Source organism: Dasypus novemcinctus, chromosome 14 (assembly GCF_030445035.2).
Source record: "Dasypus novemcinctus isolate mDasNov1 chromosome 14, mDasNov1.1.hap2, whole genome shotgun sequence".
Classification (NCBI taxonomy): Eukaryota; Metazoa; Chordata; class Mammalia; order Cingulata; family Dasypodidae; genus Dasypus; species Dasypus novemcinctus.
In genome coordinates this window covers 62,431,951-62,456,628 of record NC_080686.1, presented here as the reverse complement: position 1 = coordinate 62,456,628, position 24,678 = coordinate 62,431,951, and the positions used below count along the sequence as shown (strand labels likewise).

The 24,678-nt window shown below is 38.0% G+C and overlaps 1 protein-coding gene across 4 annotated transcripts in view; it reads right to left on the bottom strand.

Moving 5' to 3' along the window:
- Nucleotides 1–24,678, bottom strand: part of VPS13B (vacuolar protein sorting 13 homolog B) — a 1,042,333-nt gene that overhangs the window by 141,898 nt on the left and 875,757 nt on the right. For all 4 annotated transcript variants that reach the window (XM_071207936.1, XM_071207935.1, XM_058275777.1 and 1 more), the window contains one exon: nt 2,835–3,031. In XM_071207936.1, the coding sequence (XP_071064037.1) occupies nt 2,835–3,031 (197 nt within the window). The remainder of the gene's footprint in view (nt 1–2,834; nt 3,032–24,678) is intronic.

The window sequence follows — 24,678 nt, the reverse complement described above, 5'->3', positions numbered from 1 at the left end:
TGTTGCAGAGGATGTGGAGAAAGAGGAAGACTCATTCATTGCTGGTGGGACTGTAAAATGGTGTAGCTGCTGTAGAAGACAGTTTGGCAGTTCCTCAGAAAGCTAAGTATAAGAATTACCATATGAACTGTCAATCCTGCTACTAGATATACACACAGAAGAACCGAAAGCAAGGACTTGAACAGGTATTTGCATACTGATGTTCATAGTAGCATTATTCACAATTACCAACAGATGAAAGTAATGCAAGTGTCCAAGTGTCCATCAACTGAACAATGGATAAACAAAATGTGGTATACACATACAATGGAATATTATTCAGCTGTAAAAAGGAATGAAGGCCTGATGCATGTGACAACACGGATGAACCTTGAGGACATCATGCTGAGTGACATAAGCCAGTCACAAAGGATAAGTATTGTATGATCTCACTGATATGAATTATAACCAGCAAACTCAGAGAGTAAGATTCTAGAATATAAATTACCAGGGGATTGACTGGGAGTAGAGAATGGGAGCTGATGCTTAATTTGTGTAGAATTTCTATTTAGGTTGATTGTAAAGGTTTGGAAATGGATAGTGGTGATGGTAGCACATTATTTTGAGTATAATTAACAGTGCTGAATTATGTTTGTAAATGTGGCTGAAAAGGGTAGTTTTGGGTCATGATTATTACTACAGTGAAAGTTAGAAGAAAAAACATTGAACTTTATAACATAGCAAACCCTGTTGTGGACGATGGACTGGGGTTAACAGTATAAAATAGTGCTTTTTCATGAATTATAACCAATGTACAATACTATTGGAAGGTAGTAATAAGGTGGCATACGGGGAAAATGCGCCTGATGTAAACTATGGACTATAGTTAACAGTAATATTTTAATATTCTTTCATCAATTCTAACAAATGTACTGCACTAATGGAAAATGTGAACAATAGGGGGCATGTTGCATGTTACTTTTTTTACATGATTTTTCTGTAAACCTACAACTTCTCTAATTTAAAAAAATAACAAGTAAAAAAAAAAAAAAAAAGAACATTTTGCTTAGTGAAGGAAACCAGACACAAAGTACTACATATTGTATGATTCCATTTATATAAAATGTAAACATTGATAAATCTACAGAGACAGTAGTAGATTAGTGGTTATGTAGAGTTAGGTGTGCTGGTTTGAGTCTTGTGGGCCCCAGAAAATTATGTTCTTAAGCTAAGGAATTCCTGTGTGTATAAACCTATTGTGTGTTGGGCTTTTTTTATTAGATTCAGGTAAGGGGCCTTTTGATTAGATCACTTCAGTTTAGGGTCTTTGATTAGATTGTGGGACCCAGGGTGAGTCTTAATTCTTTACTGGAGTCCTATATAAATGGAGGAGAGCAGGGAGGAAAAGCCACCATTTTACCCTACCATGTGAATGAGGACTCCAGGCTCACCTGAAGCCACAGAAAGAAATAGAAACCCCTAGGGGCTGAGATACTGGAGGCTGGAAGCAATGAAAAATCTGAAACTGAAGCAATGAAGCCTGGAGTAGAGGGGAGAGATGAGCCATATGCCTGATCACCCACAGCTTAGTTCAGGCAGAACATGAGCCTAGGGGAGAAGGCAGAGACAGTGGCCACCATTTTGTCTTTGCCACATGGCAGGAACCCAGGGTCACCAGCAGCTGACCTTTGGTGAGACAGCATCTCTGGTGATGCCTTGATTTGGACATTTTCACAGCCTCAGAACTGTAAACTTTTAACCTAATAAATCACTGTTGTAAAAGCCAACCCATTTCTGGTATTTTGCATTGGCAGTCTCTAGCAAACTAAAACACTTGGGAAGGATAGAGGGTTTGAGACATGATCACTAAGGGGTATGGTGTTTTTCTTTTTGGAGTAATAAAAATGTTCTGAAATTGACTGTGGTGAGGAATGCACAACTCTGATTATACAAAAAGCTAATGACTATATACTTTGGAAGGATCGTATGGTGCGAGAGTTTGAGGCTTTTTGTGGATCCCAGTAAAGATCGTGTTATGGGAGTTAATATTCCTGTGGGTGTGGGAATTTTTGACTGAATTTCTTCAACGAGGCATGACCCAGGGTAGGTCTTGGTCCTCTTTATGGAGTCTTCTATAAATGGAGCACTGAAACCAGAGAGGTACAGAGAAAAAGCTTCAGAGATAAAGAGAAAGAACCCAGGAGCCCAGAGAGGAACTCAGGAGAGAGGAAGCCACAGATAAAGCAGTCAGAAACTGAAGAGAAGAAACCTGGAAGAGAAGCAGATGCCTCTCCGTCCTTGCCACATAGCAGGAGTCCAGGATTTCCAGCTGCCGACATTTGGTAAGACAGCATCTCTGATGATGCCTTGATTTGGACATTTTCACAGCCTCAGAATTGTAAGCTCCTAACTTAATACATTTCCATTATAAAAGCCAACCCATTTCTGGTATATTGCCCTCAGCAGCTTTTAACAAACTAAAACATCTGGCATATGAACATATCTCAATAAAACTGCTTTTAAAGAAAAAGAGATGGGTAGGACTCTTATCCTTTATGTTTTTTGGTTCAAGATGACTGGACTATTTTTTTTAGAGTTTTCTTTTTTTATAAATTTTTTTCCTTTTATTTAGAAATAGATTCTTAGTGAGCATCCACAGGGTTGTGTTATGAGTAAAATATAGGACTGTTAGTACACAGACTTTGAAACATCAGTTTTTGTCTCTCTTCTTGGTTTCCATCTACAGATCTACATCTACAATTGGAGTTACAAGACAGCTGAGATGCAGATAAACAAGGATGACTTGATGGTGATTTCTTTGTATAATACCACAGTTTCATTTTTGACTGAGTTACCTTTGGTCATCGGCTCCATTTTGACTGCTGTTCAAGACAATTCTCCAAAGATCTGAGGATACCAGTTTCTTCTGGTCATTTACAAGATTGATATCTGGCAACTGTAGCTCACAAATTTTGCTTTCAGACAGACTAAATTCTCGAAATCCAACAAAAACTTTCTGGAGTTCATCCCAGTATTCCAAACTACAAGGGACCTATGTTAAAACAAAGAAGATTTTAGAAATTGAAAATAGAAATGATGTATCTATATTTGTTATACAGTGCAAATTAAGCTTTCATAAAAGTTATAACATTAATAAGACTTAAAAAAATTATTTCTTAAATCCAATACTTTGAGTCTAAAAGCTAACATTTAACGAGTACTTAGCAAGTGGCAGGAACCGTTTTAAGCATTTGGCATGTATTATCTCATGATTAAATTAATTCTTACAGCAGCCCTCGTACCAAGTAACATAATTATCCCTCATTTCACACTTAGAGGCTGAGAAATGTGCTCAAGTTCATAGAGATGTTACATGAGGGAGCTATGATTCAAACACAGATTGGTGTGACTTTAGAGCTGGCCAGAAGTTGATTATGAAAACACAAGTGGGTGTTTTGTGTGGCCATGAAGGGGATATGGAGGCAGAGGCTCAGTCAAATCAAGGATGTGATCAACTGCAGGATGCAACATGCAGAAGAACAAAAATATATGAGAAGAAGTAAAATTAGATCCCCTTTTAAAAAAAAATCTTTTTTTTTTTAATTTAAAAAATTCTGTCCAGTTTTTTCAGTTCAGAATCCCAATTACAGGCCCACAAAAATTCGGTGTCAGCATTGCCAAAGAGTAGCTTATTTAAATTCTGTCATACTTGGATCATTGTTCTCATGTTATATGTACTTAAAATCAGCTTCAAAAACATTTTAATCTTTATGATTTTTAGGAACTTCCCAGGGCTTACAGTAAGTAATGGCAAGCATATTTTCTGTTGAAAGTGTGTTTAAGTTGGTTGAGTCTCTGCAAACTCCACTGTTCCTAATACTTTTAAAGGGGACAAGGTAGGAAAAGATGATACTTTAAAATTTCTTTTCATAGTTATATTCATTCAGTTTTCTTTATTTAGAAGACTCAGTAATAATATGTGAAAACAGTCAAGAAATTTTTAAAATAGAAGAGAAGTATGGGGAACAAGTTCTACTATGTTTTAAATATTTCATAACGCTTTAGTAATTAAGAGAGTGTGACAGGCTAATGTGTCAACTAGGCCAGGTAATTGTGTCAGTGGTTTGGTCAAGCAAGTACTGGGCTGATTATAATACAAGGACATTTATGGGATTTAGTCGTTGGAGCATTTACTGCATAGATAGCTGATTACATCTGCATTAACTAGGAAGACTGCCCATCAGCAATGAGTGATGCTTTATCCAATCAGTCGAATGCCTTAAAAGAGGAAGTAATTTCAGCATTCAGAGAGGATCTCCCAGCTCGTCTTTGGACAGTCAACATCTCCTGGAAATTCATCAAGGACCTTTATTGGACTTTCATTAGAGTTCCTGGTTTGCAGCCTACATTCAGAACCTGGACTTGTGCACCCCCACAGTCAAGTGAGAGATTCTCATACAATCTCATACTTTTTATAGATATCTCCTGTTGATTCTGTTTCTCCAGAGAACCCTGACTAATACAGCTTGGTACCAGGAGTGGGGTGATTCTTGAGGAATAGAATCTTAAATAAGGGGTGTGTGAGGTGGTTCTGGGAGTTTTGCAGTTGGCGCTCTACTCTAACAGACTCAAGGGTACTAAGACTCCCTTTCCAATATTGAAAAGAGGCCACTAACAGTCCATGGCATGAGTTGGCAATGGAGATATGAAAATATCATAACTGGATTCCCCTATTTCTATGCTTAAAAGCAGCAAGAATCTGGGTGAGAGTGTTTTCAACACCTTAACAGAGTTTTGTGGAGTCAAAAGGGATAATGAATGATGTTGGCAGGTTCCTCGCAGATACTCTGGATACAATTACAAATGAAAGAGATGAGATAAAGGCTTCAAATTTGAAACTTAGATGCCACATGAATGATGTGAAAGTTTCTGTGTGCTCTGAAAGAAAATCTCGTCTCCTGCAGCCACAGCCTTGAGATGTCTGAGAACCAAACCTAAACTCTCCAAAGGAAACTAAAATCTCAAACCCACAGGGTTTCTGCGGTTAAAGTGAAGGCAATGATTGTAAAAGAGTGGAACCCAGAGGATTGGGATGGAGACATATGGGATAATGATAATATTGGTGGGGACACTGGAACCCTAAATTCTGCTGAGACTTTACCAGAATAACCTGTGATGGTCTGCCCCGTGGAGACCACACCTTGTCAAACTTGAATTACCCAGCCTTCACCCTGCCCCAGGGAGTTTGGACCTCCTTCCAGTCCTGAGGTTGGTACCAGCCAAACTGAAGCCTACACTACCCAGCTTCCACCCTGTCCTGAGGAATCTGCTTTCTGACCCCTGCCTGAAGAGATTAATCCTGTCTCACCAGAAGAAAATGCAAAGGAAAGCCCTGGGGTCAGTAGCTTGTAAGACATTTCTAATCCTTCTCCTTCTCCAACCCTACCACTCCTCTTCTCTTTGAAGCCTATTACCAGACTAAAATCACAAGCCCCCAAAGGTGATATACAAAGTGTAACCCTTGAGGAAGCATGGTACTCTCTGTAAGAACTGCATGAGTTTTCCAACTTATATAGACAGAAATCAGGGGAATGTGTGTGAGAATAGATACTAAGGGTATAGGATAATGGTGGAAAGAATATAAAGTTGGATCAAGCTGAATTTATTGATATGACCCACTGAGCAGAAATTCTGGATTCAATGCTGTAGCATGAGGTGTTAGAAAGGGCTCTAACAGTTTGTTGGGTGGCTGACTGAAAGATGGACCAAAAGATGGCCTAGCATGTCTGCAGTTGAGATGCCTGATTTGCCCTGGTATACAGTAGAACAGGGATTTCAGAGGCTAAGAGAGACTGGAATTCTAGAATGGATTTACCATTTAAGACCTGTCCACCCACCCGAGGAATGTCCAGAGGACACACCTTTAACCAGGAATAAGTTTGTAAGACTAACTCCATCTTCCCTGAAGTGCTCTGTGGTTGCTCTTCTCTGTAATCCAGATATTATTGTAGGGAGGGCTGTAATGGAATTAGAATCCTTGAACATTATGGGGATGATCTAATCTGGGGCCGGTAAAGGTCAAGTATTGGCAGGTAATCACCAAAGACAAGGTGGGCGTGACTACTGCAATGAAAGGCAGATTAAAAGCCACACTCAAAATAGTGCCATAGAGTTATGGCATTAGTGCCATAGAGTTATGCATTGGCTAATAGATCATGGGGTACCTAGAAGTGAAACAGATGGGCAGTCTACTAAATTTCTTCTAGATCTTTATAAGCAGAAGAGTTCTAGGTCAAGTGAACAAAACCCTAACTGAAATTACAGACCCAGAGAATAATGGCTCCTTAATCAATTCCCAGACTTGAGACAGTTTACAGACCCAGAGCCCCTTGAATGAGGAAGCCAGGTCCCTCTGGGGAAGGATCCTGTAAAACTACCAAAAATTTATACTGTTAATCTTCCTCCCACCTTTCCCCAAGGAAACCTACAGCCTTTTACCAGAGTAACTGTGCATTGGAGAAATAGAAATGATCAGCCATTTCAGGGGTAATTAGACACTGGCTCAGAAGTGACATTAATTCCAGGAGACCCAAAACATCACTAAGGCCCACAGTCAAAGTAAGGTCTTATGGAGGTCAGGTGATTGATGGAGTTTTAGCTCAAGTCCAACTTACAGTGGGTTCAGTGAATACCTGGACCCATTCTGTGGTTATTTCTCCAATTCCAGAATGCATAATTGGAGTAGAAATACTCAGTAACAGGCAGAATGCCCATATTAGATCCCTGACTTATGGAGTGAGAGCTATTATGGTAGGAAAGGCCAAGTGGAAGCCACTAGAACTGCCTACGCCTAGCAACATAGTAAATCAAAAGCAATACCAGATTTCTGGAGGGACTGCAGAATTAGTGCCACCATCAAGGATTTGAAGGATGCAGGAGTGGTGATTCCCCCACATCCCCACTCAACTTTCCTATTTGGCCTGTGCAGAAAACAGATGAATCTTGGAGGATAACGGATTATCGTACACTTAACCAGGTGGTGAGTCCAATTGCAGCTGCTGTCCCAGATGTGGTATCATTGCTTGAGCTAATCAACATATTCCCTGGCACCTGTAATGTATTCTGTAGATCTGGCAAATGGTTTTTTCTCAACTATCATTTATAAGGACCACCAGAAACTGTTCTCATCTGGCAAGGCCAGCAGTATACCTTCACTGTCCTGCCTCAGGGGTCTATCAACTCTCTAGCCCATGTCATAATATTGTCCATAGGGACCTTGATTGTCTCTCCCTCCCGCAAGACATCACATTGGTCTATTATATTGATGATATCATGTTGATAGGACCTAGTGAGCAAGAACAGCAAATACTCTAGATCTATTGGTAAGGCATTTGCATGACAGAAGATGGGAGATAAATCCGACAAAAATACAGGGGCCTTCCACCTCGTGAAATTTCTAGGTGTCCAGTGGTGTAGGGCATGTCGAGATATCCCTTCTAAAGTGAAGGATAAACTGTTGCATCTGGCCCCTCCTATGACCGAAAAAGAGGCACAATGCTTAGTTGGTCTCTTTGGATTTTGGAGACAATACATTCCTCATTTTGGTGTGCTACTCCAGCTCATTTACTGAGTGTCCAGAAAAGCTGCTAGTTTTGACTGGGGAGTGGAACAAGAGGAACCTCTGCAACAGGTCCAGGCTGCTATACAAGCTGCACTACCACTTGGGCCCTATGACCCAGTGGATCCAATGGTGATGAAAGTTTCAGTGGCAAATAGAGATGCTATCTGGAGCCTTTGCAGGCCCCTATAGAAGAATCACAATGCAGACCCTTACAACTTCGGAGCAAAGTTCTACCATCCTCTGCAGATAACTACTCTCGTTTTGAGAAAAAGCTTTTGGCCTGCTCCTGGGCCTTAGTAGAGACTGAACGCTTAACGATGGGCCATCAAGTTACCATAAGACCAGAGCTACCTGTCATGAGCTGGGTGTTATCTGACCTACCAAACCATAAAGTTGGGCATGCACAGCAGCACTCCATAATAACGTGGAAGTGGTATATAAGAGAAAGGGCTCGAGAGGGCCCTGATGGCACAAGTAAGTTACATGGGGAAGTAGCCCAAATACCCACGTCACCACCCCTGCCATGTTACCTTCTCTTTTCCAGTCCACAGCTTTGGCCTCTTGGGGAGTCCCTTAAATTAGCTGACTGAGGAAGAGAAAATTCAGGCCTGGTTTAGAGATGGTTCTGCGTGATATGCAGGTACTACCCGAGAGTGGACAAGTGCAGCACTGAAGCCCTTTTCTCGGACATCCCTGAAGGACAGTGGTTCTGCCCTCCAAGTGGGCAGAACTTCCAACAGTGCACCTGATTGTCATTTTGCTTGGAAGAACAGATAGCCAGAGGTGTGTTTTTACACTGATTCATGGGCTGTTGCCAATGGTTTGGCTGGATGGTCAGGGACTTGGAAGGAGCATGATTGGAAAATTGGTGACAAAGAGGTCCGGGAAGAGTTACATGGATAGATCTTTCTGAGTGGGCAAAAAACATGAAAATATTTGTGTCCCATGTGAATGCTCACCAGAAGGTGACTTCAGCAGAGGAAGATTTTAATAATCAAGTGGATAAGATAACCTGCTCTGTGGCTAATTCTCAGTCTCTTTCCCCAGTCACTCCTGTCATTGCCCAATGGGCTCAAGAACAAAGTGGACATGGAGGTACAGATGGAGGTTATGTATGGGCTCAGCAACATGGACTTCTCCTTACCAAGGATGACTTGACTACAGTCACTGCTGAGTGCCTAATCTGCCAGCAGCAGAGACCCACAATTAGCCCCCAATATGGCACCATTCCTCAAGGTGATCAGCCTGCTACCTGGTAGTAGGTTGACTACATTGGACCACTTCCACCATGGAAGGGGCAGCAATTTGTTTTAACTGGAATAGACACATACTCTGGTTATGGGTTTGCATTTCCTACAAGCGATGCTTCTTCCAAAACTACCAAGACTTATTGAATGTCTCATCTACAACCACAGCATTCAACATTGCATTGCTTCTAATCAAGGAACCCATTTCACAGGAAATGATGTGTGGAAATGGGCATATGGCCATGGAATTCACTGGTCTTGCCACGTTCCCCATCACCCTGAGGAAGCTGGATTGACAGAAAGGTGGAATGACCCTTTGAAGACTCAATTATGGTGCCAACTAGGTGGCAATACTCTATAGGGCTGGGGCAATGTTCTGCAGGAGGCTGTGTATGCTCTAAATCAGCTTCCACCCTTGGTGCTGTTTCTCCCATAACCAGGTTTCATGGGTCCAGAAATCAAGGGGTGGAAATGGGAGTGGCACCACTCACTATTACCCCCAGTGACACACTAGGAAAATTTTTGCTTCCTGTCCCTGCAACCTTAAGCTCTGCTGGTCTACAGGTCTAAGTCCCAAAAGGAGGAGTGCTGCTACCATGGAACACAACAACGATTCCATTGAACTGGAAGTTAAGACTGCCACCTGGCCATTTTGGGTTCCTCTTACCTCTGAATCAAGAGGCAAAGAAGAGAATTACTATACTGGCTAGGGTGGTTGATCCTAATTATCAAGGGGAAATATGACTGCATCTACAAAATAAGGGTAAAGAAGAGTTTGCCTGGAATACAGGAGATCCTCTACGGGGTCTCCTACTACTGCCATGCCCTGTGATTAAAGTCAATGGAAAATTGCAACAACCCAATCCAAGCAGGACTAACAATGGCTGAGAATCTTCAGGAATGTAAGTTTGGGTCACCCCACCAGGCACAGAACCACAGTCAGCTGAAATGCTTGCTGAGAGTAATGGGAACATGGAATGGGTAGTGGAAGAAAGTAGTGATAAATAAGAACTTTGTCCATGTGGCCAGTTACAGAAATGAGGACTGTAATAGTCATGAATCTTTCTTCCCTGTTTCATTATGAGTATGATTGTATACTTATACAAGAATTTGTCTTTACCCCCAACATTTTTCCTTATCATATGACAAGTTGTTTTAGTTTCATGTCATAATATTTAAGGATATCAAGTTTAAGCATGACTATTACCCAAGGACATGCATCCTATTCTGTAGGGAATTAATGCATTTGTTTGTACACAGGAGAGTTGAACACTGTTAGGTGGAAATATATATATATACATGCCTGCTACTGTTTTTACTTAGAGACTAAGTATGGTTTAAAGTAATGTGTATGGTTGCCAAATTGAGGAGGGATAGACTGTGATGGTTAGGCTAAAGTGTCAACTCTATCAGGTAACTGCCTTGTCAAACAAGCACTGGGCTAATTGTAATACAAGGACATTTACAGGCTTTAGTCATCAGTGAGTTTACTGCATAGAGGGCTGATTACATCTGCACCAACCAAGGAGACTGCTGCGAGCAATGAGTGATACTTTATCCAATCAGTTGAATGCCTTAAAAGGGGAAGTGATTTCAGCATTCAGACAGAATTTCCCAGCTTGTCTTTGGACAGTCAATGTCTCCCGAAAACTCATCAAGGACTTTCATTGGACTTTCATCAAAGCCCCTGGTTTGTAGCCTGCCTGTGGAAGTGGACTTGTGACCCTCATGGTATGCAAGAGACTCTTATAAAATCTCATAAAATTTATAGATATCTCCTGTTGATTCTGTTTCCCTAGAGAACCCTGATTAATACAGAGAGAAAGGTTGGAGTAATAACATACAAATAGATTAGAAGTATAAAAATGCCAGAAAAAGAGTTAAGTATGGATGAAATTTTAATATGTAAAAAAGTTACCATTTCAAACAAGTGGGGAACAAGAGGTTGCAAGAACTGACTAGCTATTTAGTAAAATCAAAAGTACATTCCTATTATCATTCCTTACATGAAAGTAAACTCCAAGAGGATCAAAAAGTTGAAGGCTAAAAAATGAAAGTTTAAAACAATGAAACATCAAGTAATATTTTTAACAACTTGTAATAGGTAGTCTTCTCTATGTATGAAACCCATGGATAGAAAAAAAAAACAATAAAAAAACACCCACAACTGAAAAAGTCAAATTTTAAAAAAAGCAAACTAGGAAGACAAAGGTGGCATGTGATGGCATATCAAGGAATATTTGTTCTGATAGCAGAAAGCTCTTACAAATCAGTGAGAAAATGGTAAATAAGCCTATAGAAAAATAAAGACAATTGTTGGGAGAGGTAATTAGGCATGGACCTGAGTGCTGCTGCACATTCTTGCAGACCCTGAAAGACCATGAATGCTATTTACTGGGGCCATTTCTCGGGGTTGTGTTTGCAGAGAGTAACCAGGGGATGAGGCACAGTCTTGATGTACAAGGAGAGGGTTAGAATAGGTCCATAATATATAGCACCAATCTGGGAACTATTGTGGAAAGGCTTTAGGCAGTTTAAGGGCAATGAAAGTGGACTGTACTGACACTGAGGCCAAGGGAAGGAAGAATTTTGGGAGTTCAAAAAGAGAGATCTGGAAGAAGCCAAAGAGCTTTATTTAGTCCACAACTTTGTGTGAGGTTGGCTTAGGGCTACATTCTTCAACTGGAACATTCCAGGCTACTCTGAAAATTCACAAAACAAGAGAAAATAAACTACTACAGAAATGCATTTGAAAATGTCAGTTATGTGCTTGACATGATTTTCCTTTATATTATCAATTTTCCTTGGTTAACAAAGGGGTACTGATAAATTCACTCCAAATGAACCTCCTGAAAAAATTTCAAATTGGTTTACCATAAGTTCATATGTAAAAGTAAAATATTTTCCCCTGACATAAGAATTGTCTTAAAAACCTCAAAACTGGGAAGCAGATGTGGCTCAAGCAATTGGCCTTCTGCCTACCACATGAAAGGTCATGGGTTTGGTTCCTGGTGCCTCTTGGAGAAGGTGAGTTGGCATAGCAAGCTGAAGAAACAAGATGATGCAACAAGAGACACAAAGAGGAAAGACAATGAGAGATACAACAAATCAGGGAGTTGAGCTCTCTTCCACATGGGAGGTCCCGGGTTCAGTTTCCAGTGTCTCCTAAAGAGAAGACAAGCAGACACAGAGAGCACACAGCAAATGGACCCAGAGAGCAAGAGTGACTGCAAGCAATGGGGGGTGAGGTAGAGGGGGTTAAATAAAATAAATCTTTAAAAAAAAAACAACCAAAAAACCCCTTAAAACAAAGATTAATAACTCAGCATTGAGTATAATTAATATTTTAAAGGTAATTTTATTCAATTGTCCATTCAAATATATATTATGCAATAAATTTATAGAATAAAAACTACATACATAATATTTATATTATCTCTCTATCCAAAAAAATCTTATTGGTGTCATACTCAGGATAAAATCCTGGCCTTGGCACATAAATCATTTCTCTGTGACTCAGGCAATTTATTTAATGATTCTGAGTCCCAGCTCTCTCATTTGTGAAATGAGAATAATGAAACCCGTGTTTAAATGTTTTTAGGGAAAATTATGGATTTTGGAATTTATTTAGTGTCAGATATCTTTGAAGGGTTTTTTTTTTTTAACAATGTTTTTTATTATTGAGTATTTTAAAAAATTATTTCATCAATCTCTCCCTACACAGATAAAACAAAGTATACAAAGTTGGAACTTGCAAACTTTGTCACTGCCTTGAAAAGAGAAAACTACCTATCAAAAGCATGCTTAACCAGGAGGCCAGCTCATCTGCTGACTTCGATGAACATGATAGACAGACTGCCCCATCTGAACCTTCATTCACCACCATTTGATAACCGTCTTCAGGCCCAGATCAGCAGCACATTTCCTGCCAACAATCATTAATAAATGTCCAAGTAGACTTTCATTATCTTCTTTTGCTACAGAAATCTGAGAAATACATTTCTTAAAAATCACCAGAAAATGTTGGTGCTAAAGGGGAAATGTCATGGAAAGCAAAACACTGGTCATCTTCAAAAGTGACTTTGGCAGGGATTTTCTTGTGAATAATCTTCCAGAAGATTGTGTTACCACAAGGCAGAACGGCCTGACCCTTGGCAATCTCATCCTCCAGGGCGGCAGCTCTGGGAGAAAGCTAGGGAGCTCTTTGAGGGGTTGTAAGCAAAGAAGTGAAATAGTAAAATTTATATTTTCAAAAGATTCTGGATACTGTGTGGAGAACAGATAAAAAAGAGGCAAGAGTGGATATGATAAGACCAATTAGGAAGCTAATGCAGTGGTCTATGCTATTAATAGAAATGTTGGTTACCAAGAGTCTGGTTGGTGGCAGTGGAGCAGTATGTGAAAGACTCTTGGGACATAAAACTACAAGACTTGTGGACTGATTAAATATGAGAAATCAGAGGGAGATTCCAAGGATGACTCTCAAGTTTATAGCCTGAGCAATTGTCTGGATGCTGATGCCATTCACAGGGATGGGGAAGGCTGATTTGTCTTCTCTGGGCAATATGGTATGTGTAGAGTAGGGAAAATCGTGAGTTCATTTTTAGATGAGCTGAGCTGGAGGCACCAACGAGCCATCCGTATGGAAATATTGAGAAAGGAAATTAACTTTGTTGATGCTCAGCTACAGGTTTAATCAGCACTAGATTTTTTTCAATAAGAACAGAAAGTAATGAAGTTTAGGGTGCTTATTTGCAAGAGGGTATTTCAAATAATGAACTAAGAATCTAAAATGGTTAAGAAGGGGATGAAAAGACAGTGAGTCAATAGGAAGAAATCAGAGATCTAGAGGTTTATATACAGTTTGATGAATGACAATAGCAGAGATGTTGAGTAAGAAGGTTGTAGAGCTATGAGAAACTGCAAGAGAGATGAGGATGCTGGAGTGAATAACTTAGGAAGCAGAGAAATTTTGTATGATGGCCAAGTCTAGGGCATGTGCGTAAGAATGAGCAGTAAGACTTCAATAGAGTGGGGAAGGAGATCACTAGAGTGAGGTCAAGCTAGGGTTGTGGATGGCAGTGAAGGAAAAAAATGGAAGCCATGGCCAAAGAGAATGAGGGAGAGTGACCAATGAGTAAGTAGATGGCAAAAACAAAGAGGAGTAAAGATGATACAATTGGAAGGAATAAGCCTGAAAGAAGCAGGGACCTTTTACAAGAGGGTAGAGGAGTAATGTCTTGCAAGTGGCAATGGAGAGCAACAACACCCCACATCCTGACCTTGAGGTAAAAGGGATGTGAGAGAATGAACAAACTCCATTTCTGAGGGTTGCAAGGGTGAATAAAGTCTCTAGGGAAAGCAGATTTCATTTAAGGTGATGGGATCGAGGAAGTGTTTGAAAAAGAGGATTAGATTTAGGGGAGTTCACTAATCAAAACAGGTGTTTCAGAGGGTTCAGTGGAATGGCTTGCAAGGTAGGAAATAAGAGAGGGTGGTAAAAGAAGGAAAGAGAGATATAAAGCAGTACCTAGGGACAGGAAGATAAATTTTAGTTTTATAATTTGAGTGATAACTGGAAAAGAGGGAAGGGAGGCATGTGTTGGAATTAAGTTTGGATTTAGGAGGAGTAGGGACACTGGCTGTGTGTTTTTAAGAGTAGACCGTTGGTACTTCCTGAGGCTTGGCTGGCATGGCATAGGTTCTCTGATCAGTTTTCTTAAAGAAATACAGCAAAGTCTCTAGTAAATCCCTAGCACAGGGTCTGGACATGGCATATGCTTAATAAATATTTTTTGAAATAAAGAAGATACCTACTGGGAAGACAACAATCTTACCTTCTTTATGTATTTATTTTTTATTAAAATTATTTATGTTTAAAAATTACATTAAAAAAATATGAGGTCCCAATCAACCCCACTGCCCCCACCCCCCACTCCCCCCACAGCAACACTCTCTCCCATCATAGTGACACATCCATTGCACCCGGTAAATACATCTCTGAACATCACTGCACCCCGTAGTCAATGGTCCACATCATAGCCCACACTCTCCCACGTTCCATCCAGTGGGCCCTGGGGGGATCTACAATGTCCCGTAATTGTCCGTGAAGCACCACCCAGGACAACTCCACGTCCCGAAAACGCCTCCACATCTCATCTCTTCCTCCCATTCCCCAAGCCCAGCAGCCACCATGGTTACCCTTCCCACACCCATTCCACATTTTCTCTGTGGACATTGGATTGGTTGTGTCCATTGCACATCTATGTCAAGTCTTACCTTCTTTAATACTCTTCCATTCTAGAAAGGTCTTGCTTTATATACTGGGTCTTGCCTTTTAATTATTTTGCAATCACACCCACTTTTAACAAAGTTTGCATTTCCTTTGTCTTTCAGTTAGAAGTTAATACTGTCCCGCTAATCTCTAGGTCAATAGTGACATAGCTAAACTAAAAATCTAATGTAGTTATATTGTGCTTATAGCTTCATATGGTAGCAATTAATTATTCTCAAGAAATAACTCTGGACTCTATTTTGTGTGATCTATTTAAAATAACTTTATTATGTGCTTTTGTTTGAAAGAGATGACATGAATGATCTTTAGTTAACATATCTATAACTGAGGATTTATTATTAATTCCTGTACTGAATAACGTGAAGGAAAGGCGGCTATTTCAAGAAAGCTTGGTTGCCAAAAAATAGTTTAAAGAGTCTGAATATTTAGTACTAAGTCATAGGAAGTGGGGACAAGTAAATTGGTTTTATTGGAAAACATTCCATGTAACACATGGTATATTTCAAATTACTGTCAAGATTATATATATTTTCACTACATTTTGTTTTCCTACCCATTATTTGACAGGACCTAAAAAATTAACCAGCCATACATAATAAACTACTATAAGCATATGTGGTCTTTGCACATGAATATATTTTAGGTTGTATATTTGCCAGTTGGTAAGAGCACATCTATTTTTGTATTTAAAATGTTATTCCACAATTTGTTTCCATTTGATGGCTAATTTGGGAAGATTTGCATGTGTGTTGGCCATTTAAAAATATTTTTGGTACAAGGAATATTTTGGCACTTAATTTGTTTTTATTACTTAATAGTACTGCCAAGACTATTAGCAGGATTGTGAATGCCCATCTGTCCTCATGGATAAAAAGTTTTGATTTCCTTGTACAGAGACTGCTTAAGCTGGTTTGTTTCCTCTTTGCCCATTCACTCCCACCAAGAAGCCTAGACAAAGGGTAAAAACAAAGTGTCTTCATATATACATACATGCATAGAAAGGAGATAGAAAGTAGAAAGAGGGGAGCAACTGATATCTTGTCAGTCTCCTTCAGCTGTCCTTTCCTTTATATTATGACAAGAGAGAGAAGACCAGCTGACTGTGTGGGCTGGTCAGTGAGTACAAAGGAAAAGCCTCCTTGTAGCAGTTTGATATTATTGATGAATTCCAAAAAGAAATTTGGTCTTTTCTTCTGGGCATATTAGATTATATTGGATTCATAGGTTTACTTGATTAAGTAATTAGCACAAACCTCTTGTGCCAGTAGGGTGCGTTGAGTCCCTACCCTTTGGTGGGTGGGGACTCACAGATAAAAGGCTTGGCAAAGGATAGAGTTAGGGGTTCTTAATGTTGGAGTTTTGACTTTGGAGTTTGATGCTAAAGCTAGAGCCCTGGGAAGAGAGGAACCCTGAGCCTGGAAAGAAGCAAGACCTGGGAAGGAAGGAACCCTAAACCTAGAGAGAGGACCTGGGAAGAGAAGAACCCAGAAAGCCTGAACCCTGGCAGCCATCGGCAGCCATCTTGCTCCAACAAGTGGAATAGACTTTGGTAAGGGAAGCAATTTATGCTTTATGGTCTGATATTTATAAGCTCCTACCCCAAATAAATACCCTTTATAAAAACCAACTGATTTCTGGTATTTTGCATCAGTACCCCTTTGGCTGACTAACACACTCCCATTCAGTGCTCAGTTATTAAAGCCAGGTTATAGCAGGGTATATTGTCTTTGTTGCTCCTCCTACATTTCCAAATTTCCCCGGATACTAAGTCAACAGGTGGGTATAGCAGAGGGAAAAACAGCTGCTTCTCCACCATCATCCATAATTTTGGTAGAAGCATTCATATTAATAATGGTGGCACCTGTGGTAGAAAAACTTAAGTTTCCAACAGCCCTTTGCAATTTATAAAGATCTTTGATATACACTACCTTAGTGAGGAAAATATTAGTTCCATTACATTTGGTAAGTGACAGACCTTTTTACTGTAAATCCTATCCTCTTTAAACTAATTACCTTTAGGGAGTGGATGTAACTCAAGTGGTTGAGCGCTTGCTTCCCAAGTATGAGGTCCTGGGTTTAATCCCTGATACCTCCTAACAAAACAAACAAATGAAAAAACCAACTCTCATTGGGGAGTAGATGCATCTCAGTGGTTGAGCACCTGCTTCCCATGTACAAGATCCTGGGTTCAATTCCCGATACCTCAAAAAACAAAACAAAACAAAAACTAATAACCTTCAGATTAAAAGAAGAAAATTAGACCCTGTAATGTGTCATTAACAATATCCAATTCTGATTTCTTTAAAGTGGATTCTTAGGAAACAATCTAAATGCAGAATACTTTTTGATATTTGCCTTTTCTCCCAGTCATTTATAGTTACTTAATTTGGCAGTTTCTAAATTTCTTTTAGCAGCTCTCCTTTATGGTGTTTTTCACAAGCATTTGACTAAGTTTTCATAGAAACAACTTTCTTTTTATCCTCACATTTCACTGGATTTTATGATATTTAATCAAATCATGTAATTATAACAAATATAAATGTCATAAATAGATTGCAAGTAGTCATAACTGACTCTTGATAAGCATACAACACAACTGGAATTGAAACCAGGGGAGTTTTAACAGCCTATACAAGTGCTAAGTGTCTAAGGGCATCAGTCAAAATGTTTGACAGAAGAATGGTGAATTTGTTAATGGGATCAGTTAACTAAGTGAGGGTTGATTAACAGAGATTTTAATTATATTATACCAGCAATTAGAAGTATATATTTACATTTCTTTTTATAGTGAATTTGAAACTTTTCTAACAGATGTGCAGTTAGAAATACATTTTACACTGAGACTCAGTACACACACATACACATATTTGAAATAAAAGTTTCTAAAATAATACCCTAACTACATGCAATTCACCTGAATATTTTCTATTCTGTTTCATTTTTCAAAACCTGCCTTTTATTTAATGACTTCTTCCAGAGTGACTATTCTTAGACTTTGATCCTAAAAACGTTCATTTTCTACTGGTTTTCTAAGATGTGGCATTTAAAAATAGCTGACTCTTTAAAATGTGGAAACTATTTTGTTATTATATTATGTTCTAAATTTACGTATTTCCTCTATCTGCAACAAGTTATCACAACACAACTTATTAAGTAATATTGCTTTCTCATTATTTCTATGCATATATATATTAGACTCTTTCTGGGATATCCAGTTTGTGTCAGTACTGTGTTTTGATTATATTGTTTTCATTACTACTGCTTTAAAATAGTTTTAAAAAAATGGGTAGGGAAAATACCCCTCATAGTTTTCTATTAAAATAAGAAAAGTCTATATCATTAACAAATATAACTCTTAAAAACTGTCATGAAACAGATGAATAATTATTTAACATAGTCCAATGATTCCCAAACTGAATGGGAATATTTCTTTTCTTAAAAATCAATTTTATTGATACATATCAATAAAGCATATGATCCATCCAAAGTATACAATCAATGGTATTTGGTATAGTTGCACATTCAATCATTCAATCATATTAGGGCATTTTCATTATTCCAATAGTAATAATAATAATAAACAAAAAACAAATAAATTCTATTCCTTAATATTCATCTCTCTGTCTGTGATTCCCCAACCAGACATAGCTGTTAGTCTGCTTCCATCTAATTTATTTGTATTTAAAATTTCTATAGATGGAGTGAGACAATATGTAGTACCTTTTATCCAGTTTCCTTCTCCTACTATATTTCCTTCTTTTAAATGGAAGATTATTAATATATTACTACACACTATTGTCTATAGTTTGCTTTGGTTATATTTTTGCCTGATATTAACATCTTGTAACATTAATGTACATTTGTTCATTTTCAAAGAAAAACAGTCTTATATATATATTATCCATATTTACATTTCATATGAGGTTTTGCTATGCTCTACAGTCCCGTGTTACATTTTTTAGCTTTCCTTCTAGTAATATACATGACATGACTTTAGACTTTCCCTTTCAATCATCATACTCCTATAGTAGCACTCCTAGTTACAAACACTATAATGTGCTTTTACCATTTCTATTCATTTCCAAAGATTTATGAACCTTTTCACCAATTCTGCACAGCTTAACCCTCAGCTTTCCATTCTCAAATCTCATTATATTTTCTGATTTTTATGTTGTCCTCACTTATTCAAATTAGATATTTTTAATCATTCAGTAACACTGCCCTCATTTTTTAAAAAAAAGATTTATTTATTTATTTCTCTCCCCTTCCCCCCCCAGTTGTCTGTTCTCTGTGTCTATTTGCTGCGTCTTCTTCTTTGTCTCCTTCTGTTGTTGTCAGGGGAATCTGTGTTTCTTTTTGTTGCGTTATCTTGTTGTGTCAGCTCACCACGTGTGCAGCACCATTCCTGGGCAGGCTGCACTTTCTTTTGCACTAGGTGGCTCTCCTTACAGGGTTCACTCCTTGCGCGTGGGGCTCCCCTATGGGGGGGACACCCCTGCGTGGCACGGCACTCCTTGCACACATCAGCACTGTGCATGGGTCAGCTCCACACAGGTGAAGGAGGCCCGGGGTTTGAACCGCGGATCTCCCATGTAGTAGACGGACGCCCGAACCACTGGGCCAAGTCCGACGCCTGCCCTCTCTTTTATAACTTGGCATCTAGTTGTACTCTAATTCAAATTAAGTATTGGTTTATATTCCTATAAAATGTAATTTTAAATTTTAATATATACAATATGGATATTTAAAATCATTTTATGTATTAGGGTCCATGTTCTTTTAATATTTGAATCAACTACTGAAAGAATACAGTGATCAAATGACTAAGTAACAAATGTGAAATAAAGTACTGTATAATTGGTTTTAAATTTAAAAAAATTTTCTTAGTGATTGCCCTAGGGATTAAAAATTAACATCTTAATTTATAAAAATCTAAATCGGATTAATACCAACTTAATTCCAATGGCATACAAAAACTTTGGTCCTATATAGCTCCATTTTCTCCACCCTCTTTCATGCTGTTAGCATCATACAAATTCAATCTTTATACCTTATGGGCCCATGAACACAATTGTATAATTATTGCTTTATGCAGTTGCCTTTCAGGTAGGAGAAAAAAAGTTGTAAATAGAAAATACATTTATCTATGTTTTATATTAATCTATGCAGTTATCTTTACCAGTGCTCTTTATGTGTTCATGTGGATTTGAGTTACTAATATAGTGTCATTTCAGGTTCAGGAGCCCTGTTAGTATTTCTGGTAGGGCAAGTTTGCTAGTGACAAACTCTCTCAGTTTTTTTCTACCTGGGAATGTCTTAGGTTGCCCTTCATTTTTGAAGAATAATTTTACTGGATATAGAATTCTTAGTAGGCAGCCTAGCTTTCAGCACTTGGAATATGTCATCCCACGGCCTCCTAGGCTCCACTGTTTCTGATGAGAAATCAGCTCAGTATCTTAATTAGGATACCTTGTATGTAATGAGCCCCTTCTCTCTTGCTATTTTCAAGATATTCTCTCTGATTATGATATATTGAGGTGTTTATATCTTTCAGTTTATCTTATTTGGAGTTTGTGGAGTTTCTTTGATGTGTACATTAATTTTTTAAAATCAAATTTGGGAAGTTTTCAGCCATTATTTCTTTAAATATTCTTTCTTCCCTATCTTTTCTCTTCTGGGAACACCAGTAGGGTCTCTTAGGCGCTGGTCATTTTTCTTCATTTTTTTTAACTTTCTGTACCTCAGATTGGATAATCTCAATTGATTTATCTTCAAAATTGCTGAATCTTCCTTCAGTTTGCTCTTCTGTTGAGCCTCTCTAGTGACTTTTTCATTTCAGTCATTGTACTTGTCACTTCTGGAATTCCTATTTGATTCTATTCAATAATTTCTATCCCTTTGCTGATAGCCTCGATTTGGTGAGACATTGTTCTCAAACTTTCCTTTAGTTCTTTAGACATATTTTCTTTAGTTATTTGAACATATTTACAGTAGGTAACTTAAAGTCTTTGTCTAATAAGTTCAATGTCTGTGCTCCCTCAGGGACAGTTTCTATTCATTGCTTTTTCCTTGTGTAAGGGGCAGATTTTCTTTTTCTTTGCAGGTGTCATTAATTTTATGTTGAAATGGCTATTTTAAAGAATATATTTTACTATATTATTAATTATATAATAGTATATCAATAGTATTTTATTATTAATAAATAATGGCAACTCTGCAAATCAGATTTTCACTCTTTCCCTGGGTTGTTGTTGCTATTCATTGTAGTTGTTTGTTTAGTGATTTTCCTGAACAACTCTCTAAAGTCTATATTCTTTTAATGGCCAGCAAAATCTTTGCTCATTTAATGTTTAGATGGAAAGTTCCTCAAACCTGGAACCAATATGTCTTCCAGTCTTTGCTGAGAGACTCTAAGACTGTTGGGGTATGCTTTCATCTTAGTCAGGCAATTGACAATTCTGCCCTAGGCTTCTCTTCCTGCTTGGGCAGAGTCTTAAGGGCAGCTAGAAGTGAGAGTATAGAGTCTTCTGAGGTCTTTCCTGAGCATGCACTCAGCCCAGACATGCACAAGGCCCTATGCGTGCACGTGTCCTTGTAATTGCTCAAGAATATGTTGGAGATTTTCAAAGCTCCTATATACATTTCATTCAACAGCTTTTCCTTTTATTTTATTTTTCTTAAAGATTTATTTTATTTATTTCTCTCCCTTCCTCTCTGTTGTCTGCTCTCTTGTGTCCATTCACTGTGTGTTCTTCTGTGTCCGTTTGATTTTTGTCAGGCGGCATTGAGAATCTGTCTCTTTTTTGTTGCGTCAGCTCTCCATGTATGTGGTGCCACTCCTGGGTGGGCTGCACTTTTTTCTTTCATGTGGGGTGGCTCTCCTTGTGGGGTGCACTCCTTGTGTGGGGGGCACTCCTCATGTGCGGAAGCACTTCGCATGGACCAGCTTACCACATGGGTCAGGAAATCCTGGGTATTGAACTCTGGACCCTCCGTATGGTAGGCGGATGCTCTATCAGTTGAGCTATGTCTGCTTCTCGCATAGCTTTTCCTTTTAAACTTTTTGGCTAGCCTTTTGTTTACCCCAACTGTTATCCACTTCCGCAGCTTCAACATTAATTGGCTCTATTTGGTTTTTGACATATGCCCCTGGACTCTAAACAAGCTCTGAGTAACTTTTAAAGGAGTAATTGTTATGAAACTTTCATTTTGACAATAGGAAATATTTTATCTCAATAACAAAGTAAAAATATACATGTAGTTGGTGAAAGAGTTTATAACTGATGACTGGAAGAGAGCAGGCAAGTGGATAGTTAAAAAATTAGAGAGTGAAGTCTGAACATAAAATAGTGAATTGATGAGTAACTCAAGACACAGTACATAAGTAGAAAGATGAATGGACTGAAATAAACATATAAACCCTAATAAGCTAAAAACCACGTATGCTTCTATACAGTACATAAGAGACTTCTATTTATGATTTTAATTTGGATTAAATCTTTTTAAACATAAAGTACAATTTTACAATCAGTTATTTGTAATACAACAAAAGAAACATATTCACCACATAGAACAAATGCAAATTGAGTATACTTTCAATAGTTAATATTTATAAATAAAATATATTCTCATAGCATTTATTTTGTGTTTGTATTTCAATGGATAAATCTACTCTTTAATAATGACATACAATAGAGATATGTTTATAATCTCAAATGTTTTAACTTCTATTATTACTTTTATATGTATCTGCTTTTTAGTTGATTTTGAAGAAGGAAAAGAAAAGCTTCTATACAACTTCAACTAATAGAGGTCATAAAAAAACAACCTTATAATATTGGAACCAGTTGAGAAACCACAAGTATTCAAATGCAGGAAATCATGATTTTATAACATTTTAATGTGATCTACTCTTGGGAAACAAAGTTAACCAAAACCTAGTTCTATACAGGAAATATTCCAGCATACAGTTGTAATACATTGTGGTGAAGGGGTACAGCTGCAGATTTTTCACCTGTAATGCCCCACTGGTATTGTGGCTTACTGCATTGCATCAAGACTGCCTTCCTGTCCGGAAAACCATCTAAGTACAAACAAGACTCGAAGTCCAGATTTTATTTTCCCTTGGTATCAGAATATGGTAATTTAAGAGCCCTGAGAAATGCTTTTTAGGCTTTAAAAGGAAATACGTAACATTCTTTTATTAGGATCTATGTTTGGGTTGTTGTTTTTTTAAAGAAAAAAACTCCAACATATAACCAAGTTATCTTATCAATTTATCAAGCTACCAGGTTTCAAGCAAATGCAGGTGTGTAATATGAAATCTTTCCAGACACTTTTTGTTAAAGAAAAATATAAAAATATATCAAGAGCTTCTGAGTCAAAACTAACTTAGAATAAGGTCAATTTTACAATTTTATGGTTTCTTTTAATGGTCCATAAACCCTAAATTCATGCTGTGTTCTAGTCTAGTCTCTCACTGTTCATGTATTTTACTCATTTGTAACAAATACAGTCAAATGTACTTGGTGTAGTGGAAAGAAACTAACTGGGAGTGAGAAAGGCTTAATTCTGATCTAAATTTAGTTACTAACTAGTTTTGTAATCTTGAGTTAGAGTCACCTAACCAATCTGAGCCCTAATTTCCTTATTCTTAAAAAATTAGGAAGTTGGGATAAGATTATTCTCTAACTCAAAAGTGAGACATAAATACAGAATTGGCTTTTTAAAATTTATATTTGGAAGGAGAGTTAATATTTTAAGTGCATATGTGCCAAGATTTACCTAATATTATCTTATTGAATTTTAATATTAAGTTAGTAAGAGTATATCCATTTTACATATGAGGAAAATAAAACTGAAAAAGGTTTAACAAGTTGGCCAGGATCTCAAAGGTAATAAGTTAGAGCACCAGGAGTCCAAATTCAGGACTCTTGGACTCTAGGACCCAAGAAGCTCTTTCACTTTATTAAAATGACTCCCACATTTTATTTATCTAATTGTGACAAGGTTTCAAAAATACGCAACCTGACAAATCAGTAAAGCTTATAAAACAAATATATACACTGTGATAAAATATAGTCATCACTGATAACAGCCTCTTAACTCTTAATAAAGAGTAGTACAGATAGGGTAACCCTAGATCACTGAGATGTCAGTAAGTATCATAGAATAATTTTTAGAAATCTTAAAATATTTTGGAACAAAAAAAAGTGTACTGAATTTTATGAAGGGTTGTTATAAAGTCAAATGTTTATACTAGATCAGCAATGAGTGACCATTTTTCTATACAGGGCTAAACAGTAAATATTTTAGGCTTTGTGTGCCATATGGACTCTGTCACAATTATTCAACTTTAGTACTGAAGCACAAAAGCAGCCATAGACAATATGTAAACCAGTGAGTGTGTCTGTGTTCCACTAAAATTTTATTTACAAAAATAAATGGGGGAAGTGAACTTGGCCCAATGGATAGGGCATCTGCCTACCACATGGGAGGTCTGTGGTTCAAACCTCGGGCCTCCTTGACCTGTGTGA